Source organism: Mobula birostris, chromosome 11 (assembly GCF_030028105.1).
Source record: "Mobula birostris isolate sMobBir1 chromosome 11, sMobBir1.hap1, whole genome shotgun sequence".
Taxonomy (NCBI): domain Eukaryota; kingdom Metazoa; phylum Chordata; class Chondrichthyes; order Myliobatiformes; family Myliobatidae; genus Mobula; species Mobula birostris.
The window spans coordinates 7648581-7668413 of record NC_092380.1 but is presented as its reverse complement, the minus strand read 5'-3'; the positions used below and the strand labels follow the sequence as shown (position 1 = coordinate 7668413).

The window sequence follows — 19833 nt, the reverse complement described above, 5'->3', positions numbered from 1 at the left end:
GCTTCGACCCCACCCCCGGCTGCCAAGCAACACTTGCGTGCGGGAAATAACACTGAACAATCTTGAATCTTTAGAGACGTGCCACTGTAACGACGAGGCCACACCATCCAATTACACCCCTGTGACCAATTAACCTACTATCCGTTACATCTTTGGACTGTGGGAGGAAACCGGAGCACCCGGAGGAAACCCACGCGGTCACTGGGAGATTCTACATTCTTCTTACAATGCACACAAAATATTGGAGGAACCCGAACATTTTTTTCAGTGTTGTTTTAGATTTCCAGCATCTGCAAAATGTCTTTGTTCCTATGATTTGAAATTCCACAACAGACAGTGGCGGGAATTGAACCAGCTCACCAGCGCTGTGATAGCGTTATCTAGCAGTGGTTGAGCTGAGTTGTTCTCCGATCTTGGCAATTTACTTGCACATGTTGCATCACCACGTAAGGAGACGTTGTCAGTGCTGAATGCTTGGCCTTTATATACTTATCCATCAGCTGATCGGACGTCATTACAGAAACTCATTTGTGATGTGGGGAGCAAATCTTCTCACTGATTGGTTGTCAGGCGAACTTCATGCGTTGAGGTCTGGAATTTTGCCCTCATTGCCTCATAAACAGATCAAGGTCTACGTGTTTGTTCACAGAATTATTCGTAGAAAATCATGCTTCTGGGAACTGCGGTTCTGAAAACTTAAGTTTTCAGGACTTGAGTTTCCGAAATGACCTCCAATCAGCTGATTAAGAAGTCTATAAAGGCCAAACGTTCGGAGGACGCACCACAATAAACAGCGCACTGACGATGCTTCCTTGCATTGTGAAGAAACGTTTGCAAGTAAGTTGCCAAGATCTTGTGTGTGACAACTCACCTGACCATCAGCCACCAGAGCCACACACATGCAATGCAATGCCCTGGCAAGAAAGGAGATTTATTTCAGATCAGCTTTCTGTCTCCTGAATCCCAGAAAATGTGACCTGACGTTACTTACTACAACACAGGCCACTCGCCCCTCCATGCCCATGCTGGCCCTGAGCAGAGTAGCCCATCTGTCCCATACCCTCTCTTTGTATTTCTCTCCACCCCTTTAACACCGTACAACCGTAACATATAAGAGCAGAATTAGGCCATTCCGCTCATCTAGTCTCCACCGTTCAGTCATGACAGCTTTGTTTTCAACAACCTTCTCCCCATAACACTTAAAAAACCCCCCACCACCAATCAAAAACCTATCAACCTCAACCTTAATTCCTGCCGCTGCCCGTAAGGAGTTTGTACGCTCTTCCCGGGACCGTGTGGGTTTCCTCCGGGTGCTCCGGTTTCCTCCCACAGTCCCAAAGACACGCTGGATGATAGGTTAATTGGTCATTGTAAATTGCCCTGCAATTAGGCTCGGATTTAATCGGGGGTTGCTGGGTGGTGTGGCTCGAAGAGCCGGGAGGGTCTATTCTGCACAGTGTCTCAATCAATCAATCAATCGATCAATCGATCAATCAATCAATCAACAAACAAACCCAGTGACCTGAGCTCCAAAGCCCTCTGAGACAATGAATTCCACGGATTCACCACCCTCTCACTAAAGAAGTTCTTCTTCACCTCCATTCTAAAGGGACCCCCCCCCCCCCGTTTATTCTGAGTCTGTGCCCTTGGTTCTGAGTCCTTCCGATTAATGGGAATGTCTGTCCACTCTGTCCAGTCTTTAAATATTCTGTAGGCTTCATTGAGATCCCCCACATGCTTCTGAACTCCATAAGAGTACAAGCCCTAGACATCAAGCACTCCTCAAATGCCAGCCTTTTCATTCTTCTGAGCTTCCCCTGGGCCCTTTCCAATTCCAGCACATCTTACCTTAAATAAGGAGCCCAAAACTACTCCCAGTACTCCAAGTGAGGTCTGACGTTTCAGAGCGGCATGATGTGAAAACGTAACGCTCTCGCAGTGAGATGTGCTGGAGGCCATTTCTGGGTGGTGTCGCCACCCTTTCCTCCCGCAGATGTTAGACCAGGCGCTTATTGGCGAGGATCTGGCTTGTGTGTCTGTCCCATTTCCCGATCGTTCAGGTCCTCAGCAGCACTCCCGTAACCTGAATCAGAGAGACAGAAGGTTGCGGATGCTGGAATCTGGAGCAGCAACTGATCCGATGGAGGAATCAGTCCTGACGCAATAAGTCAACAACTCCGTCCCCCGCTCTGACCAGTTCCTCCAGCAGGTCAACAGTTGCCTCTTGAGCAAAGCTATCCTTCTGACCATCCAGCAGGCCCAAGAGGACACACCGGAACCCCTCAGTCAGTATCATCAGAACCAGTCACTTCAATGGTCCCGTTTAATATCAGAGAATGTATACAGTATACAACCTGAGATTCTTACTCATCACAGACATCCACAAAACAGAGAAAAAAAACACAAAGAACAAATGACAGAAAAAAACACAAGAACCCTAAAGCCCTCTCCCCCTCCCAGACACATGCAGTAACATCAGCCCCTCCCTCTTTCCCCCACCCTCACTAATTCCATTAGAAAGCATCAACCCTCCCCATCACCATGTAAGCAACATTAAAGCCCCCAAAGAGAGGCCATGATCTATGGTCCATTGAAAACCACTCTTCCCTCAGGCTCCCTCTCTCTCCCTAACAAGGGAGAGGGGCATTGCTCCTTCCACAGCGAGGGGTGGGGGAGACAAATGGTCGCCGATTCGACGTTACAGTCTGTCTTCAGCGCCGCTCTTATTCCGAGCCCCCCAGCTCGAGCATCGGCCGCAAACTCTCTCCTGGTGTAAAGTAGAATCGCTCGCATCTGCTTCCTTCGTCTCGTTGTAGGATGAGTACGCTGCTGACCTGTACCACTTCGCCAGCAAAGAGGAGGAATACTCCAACTACTTTTACTTGGTAAGCTAGAAAAACGGAACAACAACATTGAGTACGGGCCCTCGACATCAAACACTCCTGGGATGGGCTTTACCTCCTGATCCGAGCAAAGGGCGTCGAACTCAGTACAATTATCAATGAAAGATCACTTCAGGGTTGATATGAGGGATGGAATGGTGACGTAATGCTTTTTCAGTGCTGGGGATCAGCAATGGGGGTTCCATTTCAGTGCTGTCTGTAAGCAGAATGGACGTTCCCCACCCCCCGACCATGAGGCTTTCCTGCGGTTTCCCCCCACACCTCAAAGGCGTACCAGTTGGTCGGTTAGTTGGTCACATGGGTGTAACTGGACGGTGCGGGCCCACTGGGCCCAAAACTGAAATGTGGGAGGAAACTGGAGCACTTGGAGGAAACCCGGAGGGTGCGTGCAAACTCCTTACGGACAGCGTTGGAAATTGAACTCGGGCCGCGGACGCAGTAATGGCGTTGCACTAATCTCTGCGCTGCCCTAGGTCCTGTTAATATAACTTCATTTTCTTCAACTTTTGAAGCTGATGGAGGCCCAGGCAGATTACCACAGGAGGTCGCTGGATGCTCTGGACACTCTGCTGCCGACACTGAAGACCAGCACCAACACACCAGGTCAGTAGACTCTGTCTAAAGGGATGGAGAGCACCCTTACCCAAGCTTCTCTTAAACGTTGTAATCACACTCACATCCACCACTTCTGCTGGCAGCTCGTCCCATAACTGGGACCACCCTCCATGTGAGGAAGTTCCCTTTAAGCATTTGACCTTTCACCCTTGACCCTTGTCTCTCTCACCCTCAGTGGAAAAAGCCAGCTTGTATTTACCCTATCTATCATCATCATTATGCGCTGTGTTGTATGACATGAACGATCATGGTCTATCCATAGCCATGATAGTTCTTGACAAATTTTTCTACAGAAGTGGTTGGCCATTGCCACCTTCTTGGCAGTGTCTTTACAAGACGGGTGACCCCAGCCATTATCAATACTCTCCAGAGATTGTCTGCCTGGCATCAGTGGTCACATAACCAGGACTTGTGATCTGCACCGGCTGCTCGTATGACCATCCGCCACCTGCCCCCATGGCTCCACCTGACTGGGGGGGCTAAGCAGGTGCTACACCTTGCCCAAGGGTGACCTGCAGGCTAGTGGAGGGAAGGAGCACCTCCTTTGGTAGAGACGTATCTCCACCCTGCCACCCAAACCCTATCCATACCCCTCATAGTTTTGTCTCACCTCATTCTCCTGCGCTCCAGGAAACAAAGTCCTCACCTGTTCAACCTCCCCCTACAACTCGTGTCCTCAAGTCCGGGCAATGTCCTTGTAAATTTTCTCTGCACTCTTTCAACCTTATTGATATCTGACACATCAATTGACTCAAGCATCCTTTGTCTCATGCATTCTCTCACACACTCGAAGCCTCGCTCTCCCATTCACACTAGAATGCTCTGTCACTGTCTTGCACATATCATTCCTCCAGTTTTGGGTGAACGGCCCGGGATGTTTGCTGGCGCCCCCCCCCCCCCCGGCCGTCAGTCACATGTTAATGATGGTTCCTGCCTCTGCCCCATGCCCTTAATTCCCTTCCCTTTCTCTGTGAGAAGCCGTCAGCCCCAAGAACCCCGCCTTCGGACGCCCACTGGAGGAGCACCTGGAGAGCCGTGGGCAGGACATCGCCCTCCCCATCGAGGCCTGCGTCATGATGCTGCTGGAGAAAGGGATGAAAGAAGAGGTAGGATGAGGGGCGGGTAAAGAGCGAGAGAGCAAAATGAATGAGAAAGGTCACATGGGTGTAACTGGACGGTGCGGGCCCACTGGGCCCAAAACTGAAATGTGGGAGGAAACTGGAGCACTTGGAGGAAACCCGGAGGGTGCGTGCAAACTCCCTACAGAGGAGTGCCCCTACCCCCCGAGAGAGAGCAAGAGATTCTGCAGATGCTGGAAATCCAGAGCAACACACACAATATGCTGGAGGATCTCAGCTGGCCTCCTGGATGAACATTACTTTCTCTAACTTCCAGTAATTTCTCCCCTTCTCTCTTTTTTTTTCCATTCCCCCTTCTGGTTCTCTGCTCATCCCTTCTCCTCACCTCACCTCGGTCCCCTCCTCCTTCCCTTTCTCCCATGGTCTACTCTCCTCTCCCATCAGACTCCCTCTTCTCCAGCCCCTTTCCTCTTCAAATTATCACCTCCCCAGCTACTCCCTTCTTCCACCGCTCTCCCAGCCACCCACCTTTTCCCCTCACCTGGCTTCCCCTCCCCTGCTTCTTAATCTGGCGTCTTCCCCCTTTCCTTCTCAGTCCTGATGAAGGGTCTCCGCCCGAAATATTGACTGTTTATTCCTCTCCATAGACGCTGCCTGACCTGCTGAGTTCCTCCAGCATTTTGTAGAAGTGAAGTGATTATTTTAAATAATTCATGGAAAGGAGTGTGGGCTTCACAGACAGGGCAAATGTTTAATTGTCTGTCCCTACTTGTCCTTAAGAAGGTGCTGATGAGCTGCCGTTCTGAACCTCTGTTGTCTTTGAGGTGAGGTATTCCCACAATAATTAGGGAAGTGTTGCGCTTTGTGACCAGAACATTAAACTACTTCAAAAGAAGACTCAGGACTCCAAAATGTAAGTCTAACTTCGAGTTTACTTTAAGCGAGACGCTCACACATCATGTAGTAGCGTGATGACGTGTGCGATTCATGTATTTTTACATATAATACATGAATTATTTAAACAAGAATGCTTAATCAACATGTCTCAGGTAAATAGGGTCGTAAAGAAAGCTTTTGGCATGTTGGCCTTCATAAGTCAAAGTATTGAGTACAGGAGATGGGATGATATACTGAAGTTATATAAGACATTGGTGAGGGCTAATTTGGAGTATTGTGTGCAGTGTTGATCACCTACCTACAGGAAAGATGTAAATAAGGTTGAAAGAGTGCAGAGAAAATTTGCAAGGATGTTGCCCAGTCTGGAAGACCTGAAATATAAGGAAAGATTGGATAGGTTAGGACTTTATTCCTTGGAACGTAGAAGATTGAGAGGACATTTGATAGAGGGAAACAAAATTATGAAGGGTATAGATAGGGTAAATGCAAGCAAGCTTCTTCCACCGAGGGCAGGTGGGACTAGAACCAGAGGTCACAGGTTCGGAGTGAAAGATGAGAAGTTTAAAGGGAACATGAGAAGAAACTTCTTCACCCAGAGGGTGGTGAGAGTGTGGAATGAGCTGTCAGCACAAGTGGTGCATGCAAGCTCGATTTCAACGTTTAAGAGAAGTTTGGATAGGTACAAGGATGGTAGGGGTATGGAGGGTCATGGTCCCGGTACAGATCGATGGGAGTATTTATAGGCACCTGTTAGTCTCGTGAGACCATGGATTTGCGCCTTGGAAGGTTTTTCCGGGGCGCAGGCCTGGGCAAGGTTGTATGGAAGACCGGCAGTTGCCCATGCTGCAAGTCTCCCCTCTCCTCGCCTCCAATGTTGTCCAAGGGAAGGGCATTAGGACCCATACAGCTTGGCAGCGGTGTCATCACAGAGCAATGTGTGGTTAAGTGCCTTGCTCAAAGACACACACGCTGCCTCAGCCAAGGCTCGAACTAGCCACCTTCAAATCACTAGACAAACGCCTTAACCACTTGGCCACGCGCCAACACTATCGATGAGAGTAGGCAGTTTAAATGGTTTGGCACTGACTAGATGGGCCAAAGGGCCTGTTTCTGCAGCCTAACATAGGTATAGGAACAGTAATTTATTTCCAAGTCGGGATCATGCGTACTTGTCTATTTAAGGTTCTGGAAGTGTGGCAACACCCCAGTACATACCTCGCTGATTTAATATGATGCAAAATGATGCGTTTCACTCTAACTTTCAATGTATATGTGAGAGATAAAGCTAATCTATGAATTAAATAGTGAGTATTGAGGACAATGCAAAGAAAGATCGAGATGATTTAGACTAGTTGTCAAAACATTCAGATATGGCAAAAGTGCAGAGAGAGACAATGAAGCGGGTGGACAGTTCACTGACTTTAACAAGAACTGTTGCAGAATTTAAAGGAAAGCAATAAACACTCAGCCAACAGGCAGTTAACTAAAACTTCAAACTAACCAAATACTAAATACTAACCAAATAACCAAATACTAAATGAATACAGCTCCTTCACAGCCTCAGTCAAAATGGTAGCCCACTTTCCCGGAGAAGGTAAGCAGGGAGTGTAAATGTTGCTGTGGTTTTGGTCAGGTGTCAACAAGACTGGATCAAAAAAAGAGTTAAAGACCACCATAATGGAACCATGATTCGCTCAAACTTGGTTACTCATGACGGAATTGCCAAGACTGTTGCAGGGGAATGTAGACCCCCCCCCCCCCACAGCAGAGCCCGTGGTTGTGACACTAGTGGAATCTGTGGGTAAATGCGAAGTTCATATTCAAATGTCACAGCTGACCAGGTAACTTGTTCAGTCAAACTTCCCTCACGCTGAAAGGTCGTGAACCGAATTGCAGGGAAAAGTCACGCAAAATGAGAGGGAAGAATCCAACGAGGCTTTGCTGGATTCCTTAGCAGGCAAGGTATAAGCAGATCGTCCAAAAACAAACCTCACAGGCAAAGTCAAAATCCAAAAAAAGAACATCAATTAGAGTTCCAGAAACTAGAGATTCCTACAAACAACAGCAAGGCTTCACTTACAAAAGATAACTCCAAGAGTGAGCAAAGATAAAAGGGATGAACAACTTATTTCGGGCTACAAACAAGGTGCAGGTGGTAACAATGAATGAATGATTAGCCTAATGGGTAGGTTAGCGGTAAAGGGGTTGGCCTTCTCATCTCTGACTCCCTCTGGTGGTCAGTTTGAGGTATGACATCAAAAGGACAGGCACAGACTGTGCATTTGTAATTAAGACTACTGATATGTTGGTGAGATCACACACCAACATACAGTTTTGCTTGTTTTATCTAATGTGATGCATGAAGATAATTTTTTAAGTCTTTGTTTATGACTGATGCTGTCTGCATAATGCTCTTCCAATTTCTGCAGGGCCTGTTCCGACTGGCAGCTGCAGCTTCTGTTCTGAAGCGTTTAAAATCTGCGCTGGACAGTGGTTCCTTTGACCCGCAGGAGTTTAATTCAGACCCACATGCCGTGGCGGGTAAGAAGTTTTCCGGCACAGATTTTACGGGGGTTCTCTTGTCTGCACCTTACAGTAGCCTTGCTGTAGTTGGTCGGAGACTTTTGACAGGATGGTGTGTAGAAATGATCCCTTCTGCCCCTTACCGCCATTCAGCGTTGCCGCGCGCAGCAAGGCTGGCGGTGCAGCGGGTAGTGCTGCTGCCTCACAGCTCCCCCTCCCAGTCCAGGTTCAATGCCGACCTCGGGGGCTGCCTGTGACTGCGATACCCTCTGGTTTCTACCCGCACCCCAAAAGCATGCAGGATGATGGGTCCATTGGTGTTTAGACTATAAGATGTAGGTGCAGAATTAGGCCATTGGGCCCATCGTGTCTGTTCTGCCATTTTATCGTGACTGATCCAATTTTCCTCTCAGCCCCAATCCCCCCGTATCCCTTCATGCCCTGACTAATCAAGAATCTATCAACCTCTGCCTTAAATATACCAAATGACTTGGCCTCCACAGCTGCCTGTGGCAAAGAATTCCAGATTTACTTCTCTCCCGCGAAAGAAATTCCGCCTCACCTCCTTTCTAAAAGTATGTCCCTCTATTCTGAGGCAGTGTCCTCTGATCTTGGACTCTCCCACCGTAGGAAACACCCTCTCCACACCCACTCTATCAAGGGCTTTCACCATTCAATAGATTTAAATGAGATCACCCCTCATTCTTCTGAATTCGAGCGAATACAGGCCCAGAGCCATCAAACACTCTTCATATGACAAACCATTCAACCCTAGATTCATTTTCGTGAACCTCCTTTGAACCGTCTCCAGTTTCAGCACATCCTTCAAGATTATGGGCCCAAAACTGCTCACAATACTCTAAGTGAGGCCTCACCAGTGCTTTATAAAGTCTCAACATTACATCATTGCTTTCATATTCTGGTCCTCTTGAAATGAATGCTAACATTGCATTTGCTTTCCTCACCACAGACTCAACCTGCAAATTAACCTTTAGGGAATCCTGGACAAGGACTCCCAAGTCCCTTTGCATGTCAGTCCTTAGTATTTTCTCTCCATTTAGAAAAAAAAGCAACCCTGTCACTTCTTCTACCAAAGTGCATTACCATGCACTCCCCAACACTGTATTCCATCTGCCATTTCTTTGCCCATTCTCCTAATCTTTTTAAGTGATGCCCCTCTACCTATCTTCATATTGTCTGCAAACTTTGCAACAGGCCATCAATTCCATCATTCAAATCATTGACATAGAACGTAAAAAGAATTGGTCCTAACAGAGATCCCTGTGGAACAGTACTAGTCACCGGCAGCCAACTGGAAAAAGCTCCCTTTACCCCCACTCTTTGCCTCCGGCCGATCAGCCACTGCTTTATCCATACTAGAATCTTCCCTATAATACCATGGGCTGATACGTTGTTAAGCAGCCTCATGTTTGGCATCTTGTCAAAGGCCATTTGAAAATCCAAGTTCACAGCGTCAGCCAATTCTTCTTTGTCTATCCTGCTTCTTATTCTAAGAATTACAATAGATTTATCAGACAAGATTTTCCCTTGAGGAAACCATGCTGACTATGGCTTATTTTATCATATGCCTCCAAGTACCCTGAAACCTCATCCTTAATAATCAACTCCAACATTTTCCCAACCACTGAGGTCGGACTAACTGGCTTATAGTTTCCTTTCTTCTGCCTCTCTTCTCTTGAAGAGTGGAGTGACATTGGCAATTTACCAGTGATGGGACAGAGTAGAGGGAGCTTCACTCTGTATCTAACTTGTCCCTGTCCTGGGAGTGTGTGATGGGACAGTGTAGAGGGAGCTTCACTCTGTATCTAACCCACGCTGTCCCTGTCCTGGGAGTGTGTGATGGGACAGTGTAGAGGGAGGTTCACTCTATGTCTAACTTTTCACTGCCCTGGGAGTGTGTGATGGGACAGTGTAGTGGGAGCTTCGCTCTGTATCTAACTTGTCCCTGCCCTGGGAGTGTGTGATGGGACAGTGTAGAGGGAGCTTTGCTCTGTATCTAACCCATGCTGTCCCACTCTGTTTAATTTGAACTATACTTCCCCTGCTTGTTTTCCTCACCACAGACACTGCCTGACCTGCTGAGTGTGTCCAACATTTTCGGATTTTATTTCAGATTTCCTCCAGCTGCAGCTTTTTGAAATGATTTTCTTTTTCTCTCTTTTATCCTGTGCTGTTTCTGACTTGGGAATGTTTGATGGTTCAGTGGAGGGAGGCGCATTTACTCCACATCTAACCTGTCCCACTGGGGAGTGCCCTGGAGGTACTTGATGCCAGGATGTGTCTTGGTGTGTCACATACAACAGGATGAGGAGTAGACTTTGACCCTAAGAGTGCATTCGTTGCTATGGTAGAAATATAAATAAATTGATTAGTGTAAACAATTCGCTTCTACAAAATCATGGGTTTGATCACAAGGAAAGGTAAAGAAAACAAGTATCATTACATCAGCTTAGCAAACTTTCCGGAGCTCGGGGATCATTTCTGGCACCGTTCTGTAAGGAGTCTGTGGAATGTGTGGGTTTGCACTGGTTTCCTACAGTTCAAAGGCATACTGGGTGGGTTAATTGGTCATTGTAAATTGTCCCGTGATTAGGTTGGGGTAAACCGGGGTTGTCAAGGGTAACGGGGGTGGCACGGCTTGAAGGGCCTGAAAGGCCCACCCTGTCCTGTATCACTAAATAAATAGCCAATAATGAGAAAATTAGATGTTAAAGTATTCGTGTTTGTTAAAGAAAAGTGACCCGGCTGGTGGCGTAGTGGCATCAGTGTCGGACTTCGGGACGAGAGGTCCCGGGTTCGAATCCAGCCGGCTCCCCTGCACGCTTTCTGTCCATGCTGGGTTACGAGCTGGTGATCTCTTTGGAAACTCACCCAGCAGAAGGCAATGGCGCAGTTCCCCACTATGTCAGAGAGGGGTGGAAGTATTCTAGTGATTAAAATTAGAAAGCATAGAATGCAGGTGAATTCAATTGTCATGTCTCTATGAATCATGGTTACCCATCTTCCTCTCTGGGATAGGTGCACTGAAGTCTTACCTCCGTGAATTACCTCAGCCGCTCATGACGTTTGACCTTTACGATGAATGGTTTCAAGCTGCCAGGTAGGTGATGGCACGTTCGTCACTGAAATCAGTCGTGGAATGTGTTGCTTTGTGGCAGCAGTACGGTGCGGGCGCGCCAAGTTAAAGTCAGTTACAATAAAAATAAGTACGTAATGCAAAAGAGAAGTAGTGAGGTTGTGTTCATGGGTTCAATGTCCGTTCAGAAATCTGATGGCAGAGGAACAGGAACTGTTCCTGAATCGTTGAGTGTGTGTCTCCAGGTTCCTGTACCTCCTCCCTGGTGGTAGTAATGAGAACAGGGCACGTCCTGGATATTGAGGGTCCTGAATGATGGATGCCCCCCTGTTAAGGCACCGGTGCTTGAAGATGTCCTCGGTGGTGTGTAGGCTTTGGCCGATGATGAAGGTGGCTGCATAGTAACCACCTGAAACCTAGTAAGTTTCTGCGAATTGGTGTCTCCTTAAATGGTGGTGAAACCAGTGAGAATTTTATAGTTCTGTGCATCGTGTTTACCTTTTGTAGTTACTTTCAATCCCTTTTCCTCCAGTACCACGGCTGGAACTTCCTCAAAGGTAATGGAGTTGAGTTGAGCTGTTCTCCGATCTTGGCGACTTACTTGCAAGCGTTTCATCACCGCGCGAGGAGACATCGACAGTGCGCTGTTGATCGTGGCGTGCCCTCCGAATGCTTGGCCTTGATATACTTTTCAATCAGCTGATTGGTCGTCATTTCGGAAACTCAGTTGCGACTTGGGGAGGAAATCTCGTCGTTGATTGGCTGCGTGGCAAACTTTGTGCCTTGTGGTCTGGAATTTTGCCCACATTGGCTCGTAAGTAGGATCAAGGTCTACGTGTCTGTTTACAGAATTGTTTGCGGAAAACCACACTTCCAGGAATTCTCTTCCACGCCCTGTGTTTGCTTGCGCTATGACTTTCACTGATGCCCAGTCGAATTTGTGTCCCTCTCGATCTCCATGGGTAGAGACAAGGGAGAGTTGGCCATGACGCTTTACAGCCAGTTGATGTTAATGGATCCCTGTGCATAGTTTTCTCCCAGTTTGGCCGACATAATATATGCTGCATTGGGTTTTGTAGACATTGGTCTCATCCAATAGCCTGTTTCAGTCTTCTAGTCTGCAAAGTACTCTCCTCAACGTTGCTGTTAGCTTATGCACAACTGAAATTCTATGTTCTTGGAGCAGTCAGGCCGTCATTTCACACAACACACCCACAACCAATCAGCGATGAGAATTCCTCCTCACGTCACAACTGAGTTTCTGAAATAACAACCAATCAGCTGATTGAAAAGTATATAAAGGCCAAGCAGGTAGGTTGATAGGTATCTGAGTAGCCAGGGCATCAAAGGTTATGGTGAGAAGGCGGGGGAGTGGGACTAAATAGGAGAATGGATCAGCTCATGATAAAATGGTGGAGCAGACTCGATGGGCCGAATGGCCGACTTCTGCTCCTTTGTCTTATGGCCTAAGCATTCCGAGGATACATTGCCCACATCTGGGGAATATGTTGTCACAAGCGGCCAAGTCATTGGGTGCATTTAAGGCAGAGGTAGATAGGCTCTTGATTAACCAGGGCATCAAAGAGTATGGGGAGAAGGCAGGGGAGTGGGGATGACTGGAAGAATTGGATCAGCCATGATTGAATGACAGAGCAGTCTCGATGAGCTGAATGGCTTACTTCTGCTCCTATATCTTATGATCTTATGGACACACCACAGTAACAGCACACTGACAATATTTCCTCGTATGGTGATGAAACATTTGCAAGTACATTGCCAAGATTGGAGAGCAACTCAACCCAACCAGAGCTACACATTTTCAGAATTATTTCTAGGTAATGCAGTGGCCTACAACCAAAGCCAACCACTGGGTGATATCTGGGCTTGTATTCTGATCTCTGATTGGCTCTCTGAGGAGTAGACTGTTCTGTGTAGCTGAATCACATTGGTGGACAAGTCTGCCCACCTGACCCACATTGCCTCCACCTATGGAGGCAGGAAGATCACGCAGTCTGACACGTTTAGAATACTATGTCCATCTCTGGTTGCTGCACTTTGGGAATGCAAAGGGCCAAGAAGATTGCTGGAAAGGTTCTGGAGGTACTGTGCATTAGAACATTGTTTCTAATCTGATCAACTAACATTGCTTACTTTGCAACAGAGGAGGCCGAGTGGAGACTTAAGCATGTAAAAGAAGAAGGGGCTTAGTGCAAATGAGAAGAACCTGTTTTCTGTAGAAGGGTTTGAAAAGCAGATGCATAGAACCCAAGTGATGGGCAGGAGGATTACAGGGGAGATGACGAGAAATATTTCACCCAGAATGTGGTGGGTCTGGAACTCGGTGTCTGAAAGGGTGGTGAAGGCAGGGACCCTCGTCACCTTGAGGCAGTACTTGGATAAGGTACTGGAGAGAGGTCTGGGCACATTGCATTGCACACAGGAGTTGGGATGCTATTTTGAAGTTGTATATGACATTGTGCATATGTGTATGGCTGAATTTGGAGTATCGTGTGCAGTGCTGCTCACCTAACTACAGAAAAAATTACAGACATCCCACCTCTCCCGGAAGTTCCGGGAGTCTCCTGCATATTGATAGTGGCTCCCTGATGCCCGCAAATTATATACAATATCCCGGAAATCATTTTTTTGAGAGCGAGTGAGAGAAAGCAAGAGAGAGCGCGAGAGTGACCACGAGAGAGAGAGAGCCATGGCAGAGTGGTCCAAAAAAAGAAAATATAAAACATACGTCACCCCAGACTACACTAAAGTGTACCCCTACCTAATAGGGGTCAAAAATAATGACAGTGGTGCTCGCTGCACTGTTTGCAACAGTGACTTTTCTATTGCCCATGGTGGGTTAAGACTGTAAAAGACATGTTGAGGTGAGTTTAACAGGTGTCATTTGTTCATTAGCATAGCTAACGTTATTTAAACTAGCTGGCTAGCTGCTAAGGAGCTACTCTATTGCAGACATCCCACCTCTCCCGGAAGTTCCAGGAGTCTCCCGCAAATTGCTGGTGCTACTTCCCTGAAATGAGTTTTTGCAGGGTGGCATGTCTGAAATTATAAAGTGTGAAAGAGTGCAGAGAAAATTAAAAGGATGTCACAGGAATTTGAGGACCTGAATTATGGAGAAAAGTTGAATAAGTTAGGACTTTATACACAGCAGTGCAGAAGAAAGAGAGAAGGTCTTACAAACCAGGGGTTCCCAACCTTCTTTATGCCTTGGACCCCTGCCCTTAACCAAGGGGTCCGTGGACCCCAGGTTGGGAATATACAGAATTATGATAAGTACATTGATAGGGTGAATGCTTGCAGGCTTTTCCCCTCACATTGGGTGAGACTAGAACTGGAGGTCATAGGGTTAAGTGTGAAAGGTGGAACATTTAAGGGGAACCTGAGGGGGAGCTTTGCCACTCAGAAGGTGGTGTGAATGTGGTAAAAAGTTGCCAGCACAAATGTTGGACGCAGGTTCAGTTGCAGCGTCTGGGAGCTGTTTCAATGGTTGAGAAGGGCATGGAGGACTATTATCCGGGTGCAGGAAGATGGTTCAGGGTGGCACAGACTAGATGGGCTGAAGGGCCTGTTTCTGTGCTGTAGTGCACAATGACTCTCTGTTATCTACAAGCGCTCTCTCCTACAAGGTTACAGACCCAGTGCTGCAAGATGGAAGTAGGCTTGGGAGCATAGACTTGATGGGCTGAATAGCCTCTGTCAACATAGTAAGTAAGCTCTAATGATACAATGAGAAGTTTCAATCAGAGATTTAGAGTGAAGAGGCTGGGCTATTCCACTGAAGCATGAAATTTGCAAGGAGATTTGATTGGATTATATAAGGTTATTATGTACGCCTGTACACCTGTTCATTTATGCAAATATCTAATCAGCCAATCGTGTGGCAGCAACTCAAAGCATAGAAGCATGCAGACATGGTCAAGAGGTCCAGTTGTTGTTCAGGCCAAACATCAGAACGGGGAAGAAATGTGATCTAAGTGGCTTTGACCATGGAGTGATTGTTTTTATCAGACGGGGAGGTTTGAGTGTCTCAGAAACTGCTGATCTCCTGGGAGTTTCACGCCTAACCATCTCTGGAGTTTACAGACCGTGGTGTGAGAAACAGAAAACATCCAGTGAGCCGCAGCTCCGTGGGTGAAAAGGCCTTGTCAATGACAGAGGTCAGAGGTGAATAGACAGACTGGTTCAAGCTGACAGGAAGGTGACAGTAACTCAGATAACCACACGTTAACAACAGTGGTGTGCAGAAGAGCAACTCTGAATGCATAATACATTGAATCTTGAAGTGGATGAGCTACAGCCACAAATTTACACTCAGTAGCCACTTGATTAGAAAAGGAGGTACCTAATAAAATGGGCATTGGGTGTACATTGGGGGAAATGGTCCCATTAGTGGCCGGATCAAAGATCAGACAGAATGGGTTCAAAGTCATGGGCGTAAAATAGAGAGTAGGCGAGTTCCAGGAGAGACTGCTTCCGAACCTCATGTTGTCTATTTTCCCCTGCACAGTGAGAAAGATCTTCCTAAGCAGATAGAACAGCTGAGGGACGTGTGTGCCAAGATGCCTGCAGAATCCTACAAGAACTTGCGGTAAGGCCACCCGGGAGAATGGTGAGGGTTGGCGGTTACTCACTTCTGTACGACGATGCCCCGCCCCATCCCGCCCCGCCCCGCCCTTGGCCAAGAACTGAGTCGGGGCGCAGTGGCAGCTTGCATGTATAAAGCGTAAAGAATGAGGAGATAACCAGCTCGGTACTGGGCAAGTGAGCAGAGGCTCAGTGGGTTTAATGGATCGTCTTAACGTGGTGAGGCGGAAGGGGGAACGTACACGTGCTGGATAGGCAGAAATTCCTGATGTAGACCAGGAGCAACAGGACAGTAAAAGGCCCTTCTGCCCAATATCCATTCTGACTTATTTATACTTAGCCTATATTATCCTGTCCTCTTTCAATTCTTCTTTCATCATCTCTCCCCCTTCCACTTGGCTTCACCTATCACCTTCTAGTTTGTACTCCTTTTCCACCCTCCCCCATGTTCTTATTCTGATGTCTTCCCCTTTCCTTTCATGTCTTGATGAAGGGTCTCTGGCCAAAACATCACATCTTGATTCCTCTCCATAGATGCTGCCTGACCTGCTGAGTTCCTCCAGGATTTTATGTGTGTTCATCTGGGCTTCCAGCATCTGCAGAACCTCCTTGTATTTATCTTTTAAGTTCTCCCCACTTCTCATCAACACCCACTGGATTCCACCACTCACCTGCGTTCAGGGTGCTTTACAGTGGGCACGTGGCCAAGTGGTTAGGGCATTGGACTAGCGATCTGAAGGTCATGAGTTTGAGCCCCAGACAAGGCAGCGTGTTGTGTCCTTGAGCAAGGCACTTGACCGCACAGTGCTCTGCGACAACACTGGTGCCAAGCTGTACCGGCCCTTGCCCTTCCCTTGGACAACATTGGTGTCGTGGAGAGGGGAGACTTGCAGCATGGGCAACTGCTGGTCTTCCATACAACCTTGCCCAGGCCTGCACCCTGGAGAGTGAAGACTTTCCAGGCACAGATCCATGGTCTCGCAAGACTAACGGATGCCTTTATTATAGCGGCCAACGAGGCTTGGGGGTTTGATGTTTTTGTTGCTGTCTGCACGATTTTTTTTTGTGTGGGAGGAATTATGTTTTTCTTTGTATGGCTTCCGTGGTTTTCTTTGTTCCGTGGCTGTCTGGAGAAGATGAATCTCAGAGTTGTATACTGCATACACAATTTGATAATAAATGTACCTTGAACTTGAACCTTCAACCATCCTGCATGCCTTTCAGGATGTGGAAGGAAATCAAGGCACCGGGAGAGGAGGCCAATCTGTGTTATCACAGAGGGAGTGTGCAAACTCCACATAGACAGCACCAAAGATCAGGATTGAACCCGATTCTCAGGCGCACTGAGGCAGGCTCTACCAGCTGTGCCCTTGTATTAGACAGACCCCCCCCCCCCCCATAATGCTGACAGCAGAGCAGGGTGGCGAACCTTGGTGAGATCGTGCGCCCAAATTGGCGATGATCGAAAGTTCTCTTGTATTCTATGGTAATTTTCCAAAGAGATTATCGTTGATTAGTGAATAAGTAATTATAATTAAAATAATGAATCCTGGGCCTTATTCATTGTTTAATATGAATAAAACTATAACAGAGACCGATTGAAATAAAATCAAGCATTTTAGAGAACATTTTCAAAGATTACTAATATTAATCTTTGAAAAAGAGAATGGAAAAATAACATAATTTTTAAATCACAAACACGAGATCTGCAGATTTGCTGGAAATCCAAAGCAACACACACAGCAGACCAGGCAGCATCTATGGAAAAGAGCAAACAGTGGATATTTCTGTTCAGGGTCCTTGTTCAGGACCAAGAAAAAGGTCTCACCCTGAAATGTTGACTATTTACACTTTTCCATATTGGCTGCCTGGCCTTCTGAGTTCCTCCAGCATTTTGCGTGTATAATTTTTAAATAGCAATCCAGGTGCAATTCAATGCTACTAGGCAGAATAATAGTTCAGCATTGACTAGATGGGCTAAAGGGCCTGTTTTGTGCTTATGTCACTCTATGACTCTATGTTTCTATTGTTTTAGTCATCATCCTTTAAGTACCATGTTGCATGAGATGGGTGATCATGGTCTACGTGACCATGATTGTTCTTGGCAAATTTTTCTACAAAAGTGGTTTGCCATTGCCTTCTTCTGGACAGCATCTTTACAAGATGGGTGACTGCCAGCTATTATCAATACTCTTCAGAGATTGTCTGCCTGGCGTCAGTGGTCACTTAATCAGGACTTGTGATATGCACCAGCTGCTCATACGACCATCCACCACCTGCTCCCATGGCTTCATGTCACCCTGATCAGGCGGGCTAAGCAAGTGCTACACCTTGTCCAAGGGTGAGCTGCAGGCTAGCGGAGGGAAGGAGCGGTCTTACACCTCCTTTGGTAGAGACGTATCTCCACCCTGCCACCCAGTTTACATGTAAAATTGTTATTGTTTATAGGCATCCGTTAGTCTCATGAGACCATGGATTTGCACCTTGGAAGGTTTCCAGGGCGCAGGCCTGGGCAAGGTTGTATGGAAGACCAGCAGTTGCCCATGTTGCAAGTCTCCCCTCTCCACGCCACCGATGTTGTCCAAGGGAAGGGCATTAGGACCCATACAGCTTGGCACCAGTGTCGTCGCAAAGCAACGTGTGGTTAAGTGCCTTGCTCAAGGACACACACGCTGCCTCAGCCAAGGCTCGAACTAGCAACCTTCATATCACTAGACGAACACCTTAACCACTTGGCCATGTGCCAACAAAGTTGTTATTATACCTCAAATAAAACATAAGAAATATGGAAATTGGAATTGTGAGCATTAGTGCAAATTCATAAAAGATCAAGAAAAGGAGGACTAACACACTTTATTCTCGTAAACACAAGATGCTGGAAATCTTCAGGAACGCACACAAAATGGTGGAGAGATTCGGCTGGTCAGGCAGCATCCATGGTGGGAATAAAGAGTCAATGTTTCGGGCTGAGACCCTTCATCAGGGCGGTTAGCACAACGCTTTACGGTACAGGTGGCCCAGGTTCAATACCCACCACTGCCTGTAAGGAGTTTGTACGTTCTCCCCACGACGATGTGGGTTTCCTCCGGGTGCTCTGGTTTTGCCCCCACGGTTCAAAGACCTACCGGTTGACAGGTTAATTGGTCATTGTCCCGTGATTAGATTAGGATTAAATCGGGAGATTGGCTCGAAGGGCCAGAAAGGCTTATCTCAATAAATAAATCAGGACTGGAAAGGAAGGGAGGAGCCAGAATAAGAAGGCGGGGGGGAAGAGAGGGCAGGTGATAGGTGAGGCCAGGTGAGGGGGAGGGTGGATGAAGTAAGAACTGGGGGCGGGGTGATGGGTAGAAGAGGTAAAGGGCTGAAGAAGAAGGAATTGGATAGGAGAGGACAGTGGACCATGGGAGAAAGGCACCAGAGGGAGGCAAGGAGAAGAGAAAGACAAGAGGGGAGCCAGAATGAGAAATGGAAAAAGAGAGAAGGGGAAGTTACCAGGAGTTAGTGGAAGTTAGAGAAATCAATATTCATACCATCAGGTTGGAGGCTAATCAAGCAGAATATGAGGTGTTGCTTCATTGTGACTTTGGCATCACTGTGCAAGTAGACCTTTATTCTCATTGTGCCACATGCTAACAAAATGTTTGCATGTGCCATTTTGGGCCAGTGTGCCATGGGTTTGCCATCCCTGTGAGGGTATGGTTTGGGAATCACTCTTACTCCTTCTAATAGAATCCACTACAAATGGGACACAAGGAGAAAGTCACAGTTCTGTAACCCACCCTCTAACCAAACTCGCCCACGATACCACACCCACTTTTGTACAGAGTCACCTTATTTGTTTTGTGATGCCTCACACAGTTAAATAGCTCACCACCAAAGGCAACCCCAGTTGGCTGACTATCTATCTCAAGAGAAAATAAATCTCTATGTTTTGTTTTGAAAACCAGGTATCTCATTAAATTTTTGGCGAAGTTGGCCGAATACCGGGATGTGAACAAAATGACGCCCAGCAACATTGCCATTGTGCTAGGGCCAAATCTTCTCTGGCCCAGGAATGAAGGGTAGGTTAAAGGTCAGGTAAGAGGTCACTTTCGAGGACTCTTTACAACTTGTGTTC

At 47.1% G+C, this 19833-nt stretch overlaps 1 protein-coding gene across 1 annotated transcript in view; it reads left to right on the top strand.

The window, feature by feature from the left end:
- The window catches only part of LOC140204789 (SH3 domain-binding protein 1-like), a 79067-nt gene that overhangs the window by 37947 nt on the left and 21287 nt on the right, over nucleotides 1–19833 (top strand). Inside the window, exons 8-14 of the mRNA XM_072271590.1 lie at nucleotides 2817–2885; nucleotides 3416–3506; nucleotides 4497–4624; nucleotides 7924–8035; nucleotides 11057–11138; nucleotides 15640–15720; nucleotides 19664–19777. Coding sequence (XP_072127691.1) covers nucleotides 2817–2885; nucleotides 3416–3506; nucleotides 4497–4624; nucleotides 7924–8035; nucleotides 11057–11138; nucleotides 15640–15720; nucleotides 19664–19777 — 677 coding nt within the window. The remainder of the gene's footprint in view (nucleotides 1–2816; nucleotides 2886–3415; nucleotides 3507–4496; nucleotides 4625–7923; nucleotides 8036–11056; nucleotides 11139–15639; nucleotides 15721–19663; nucleotides 19778–19833) is intronic.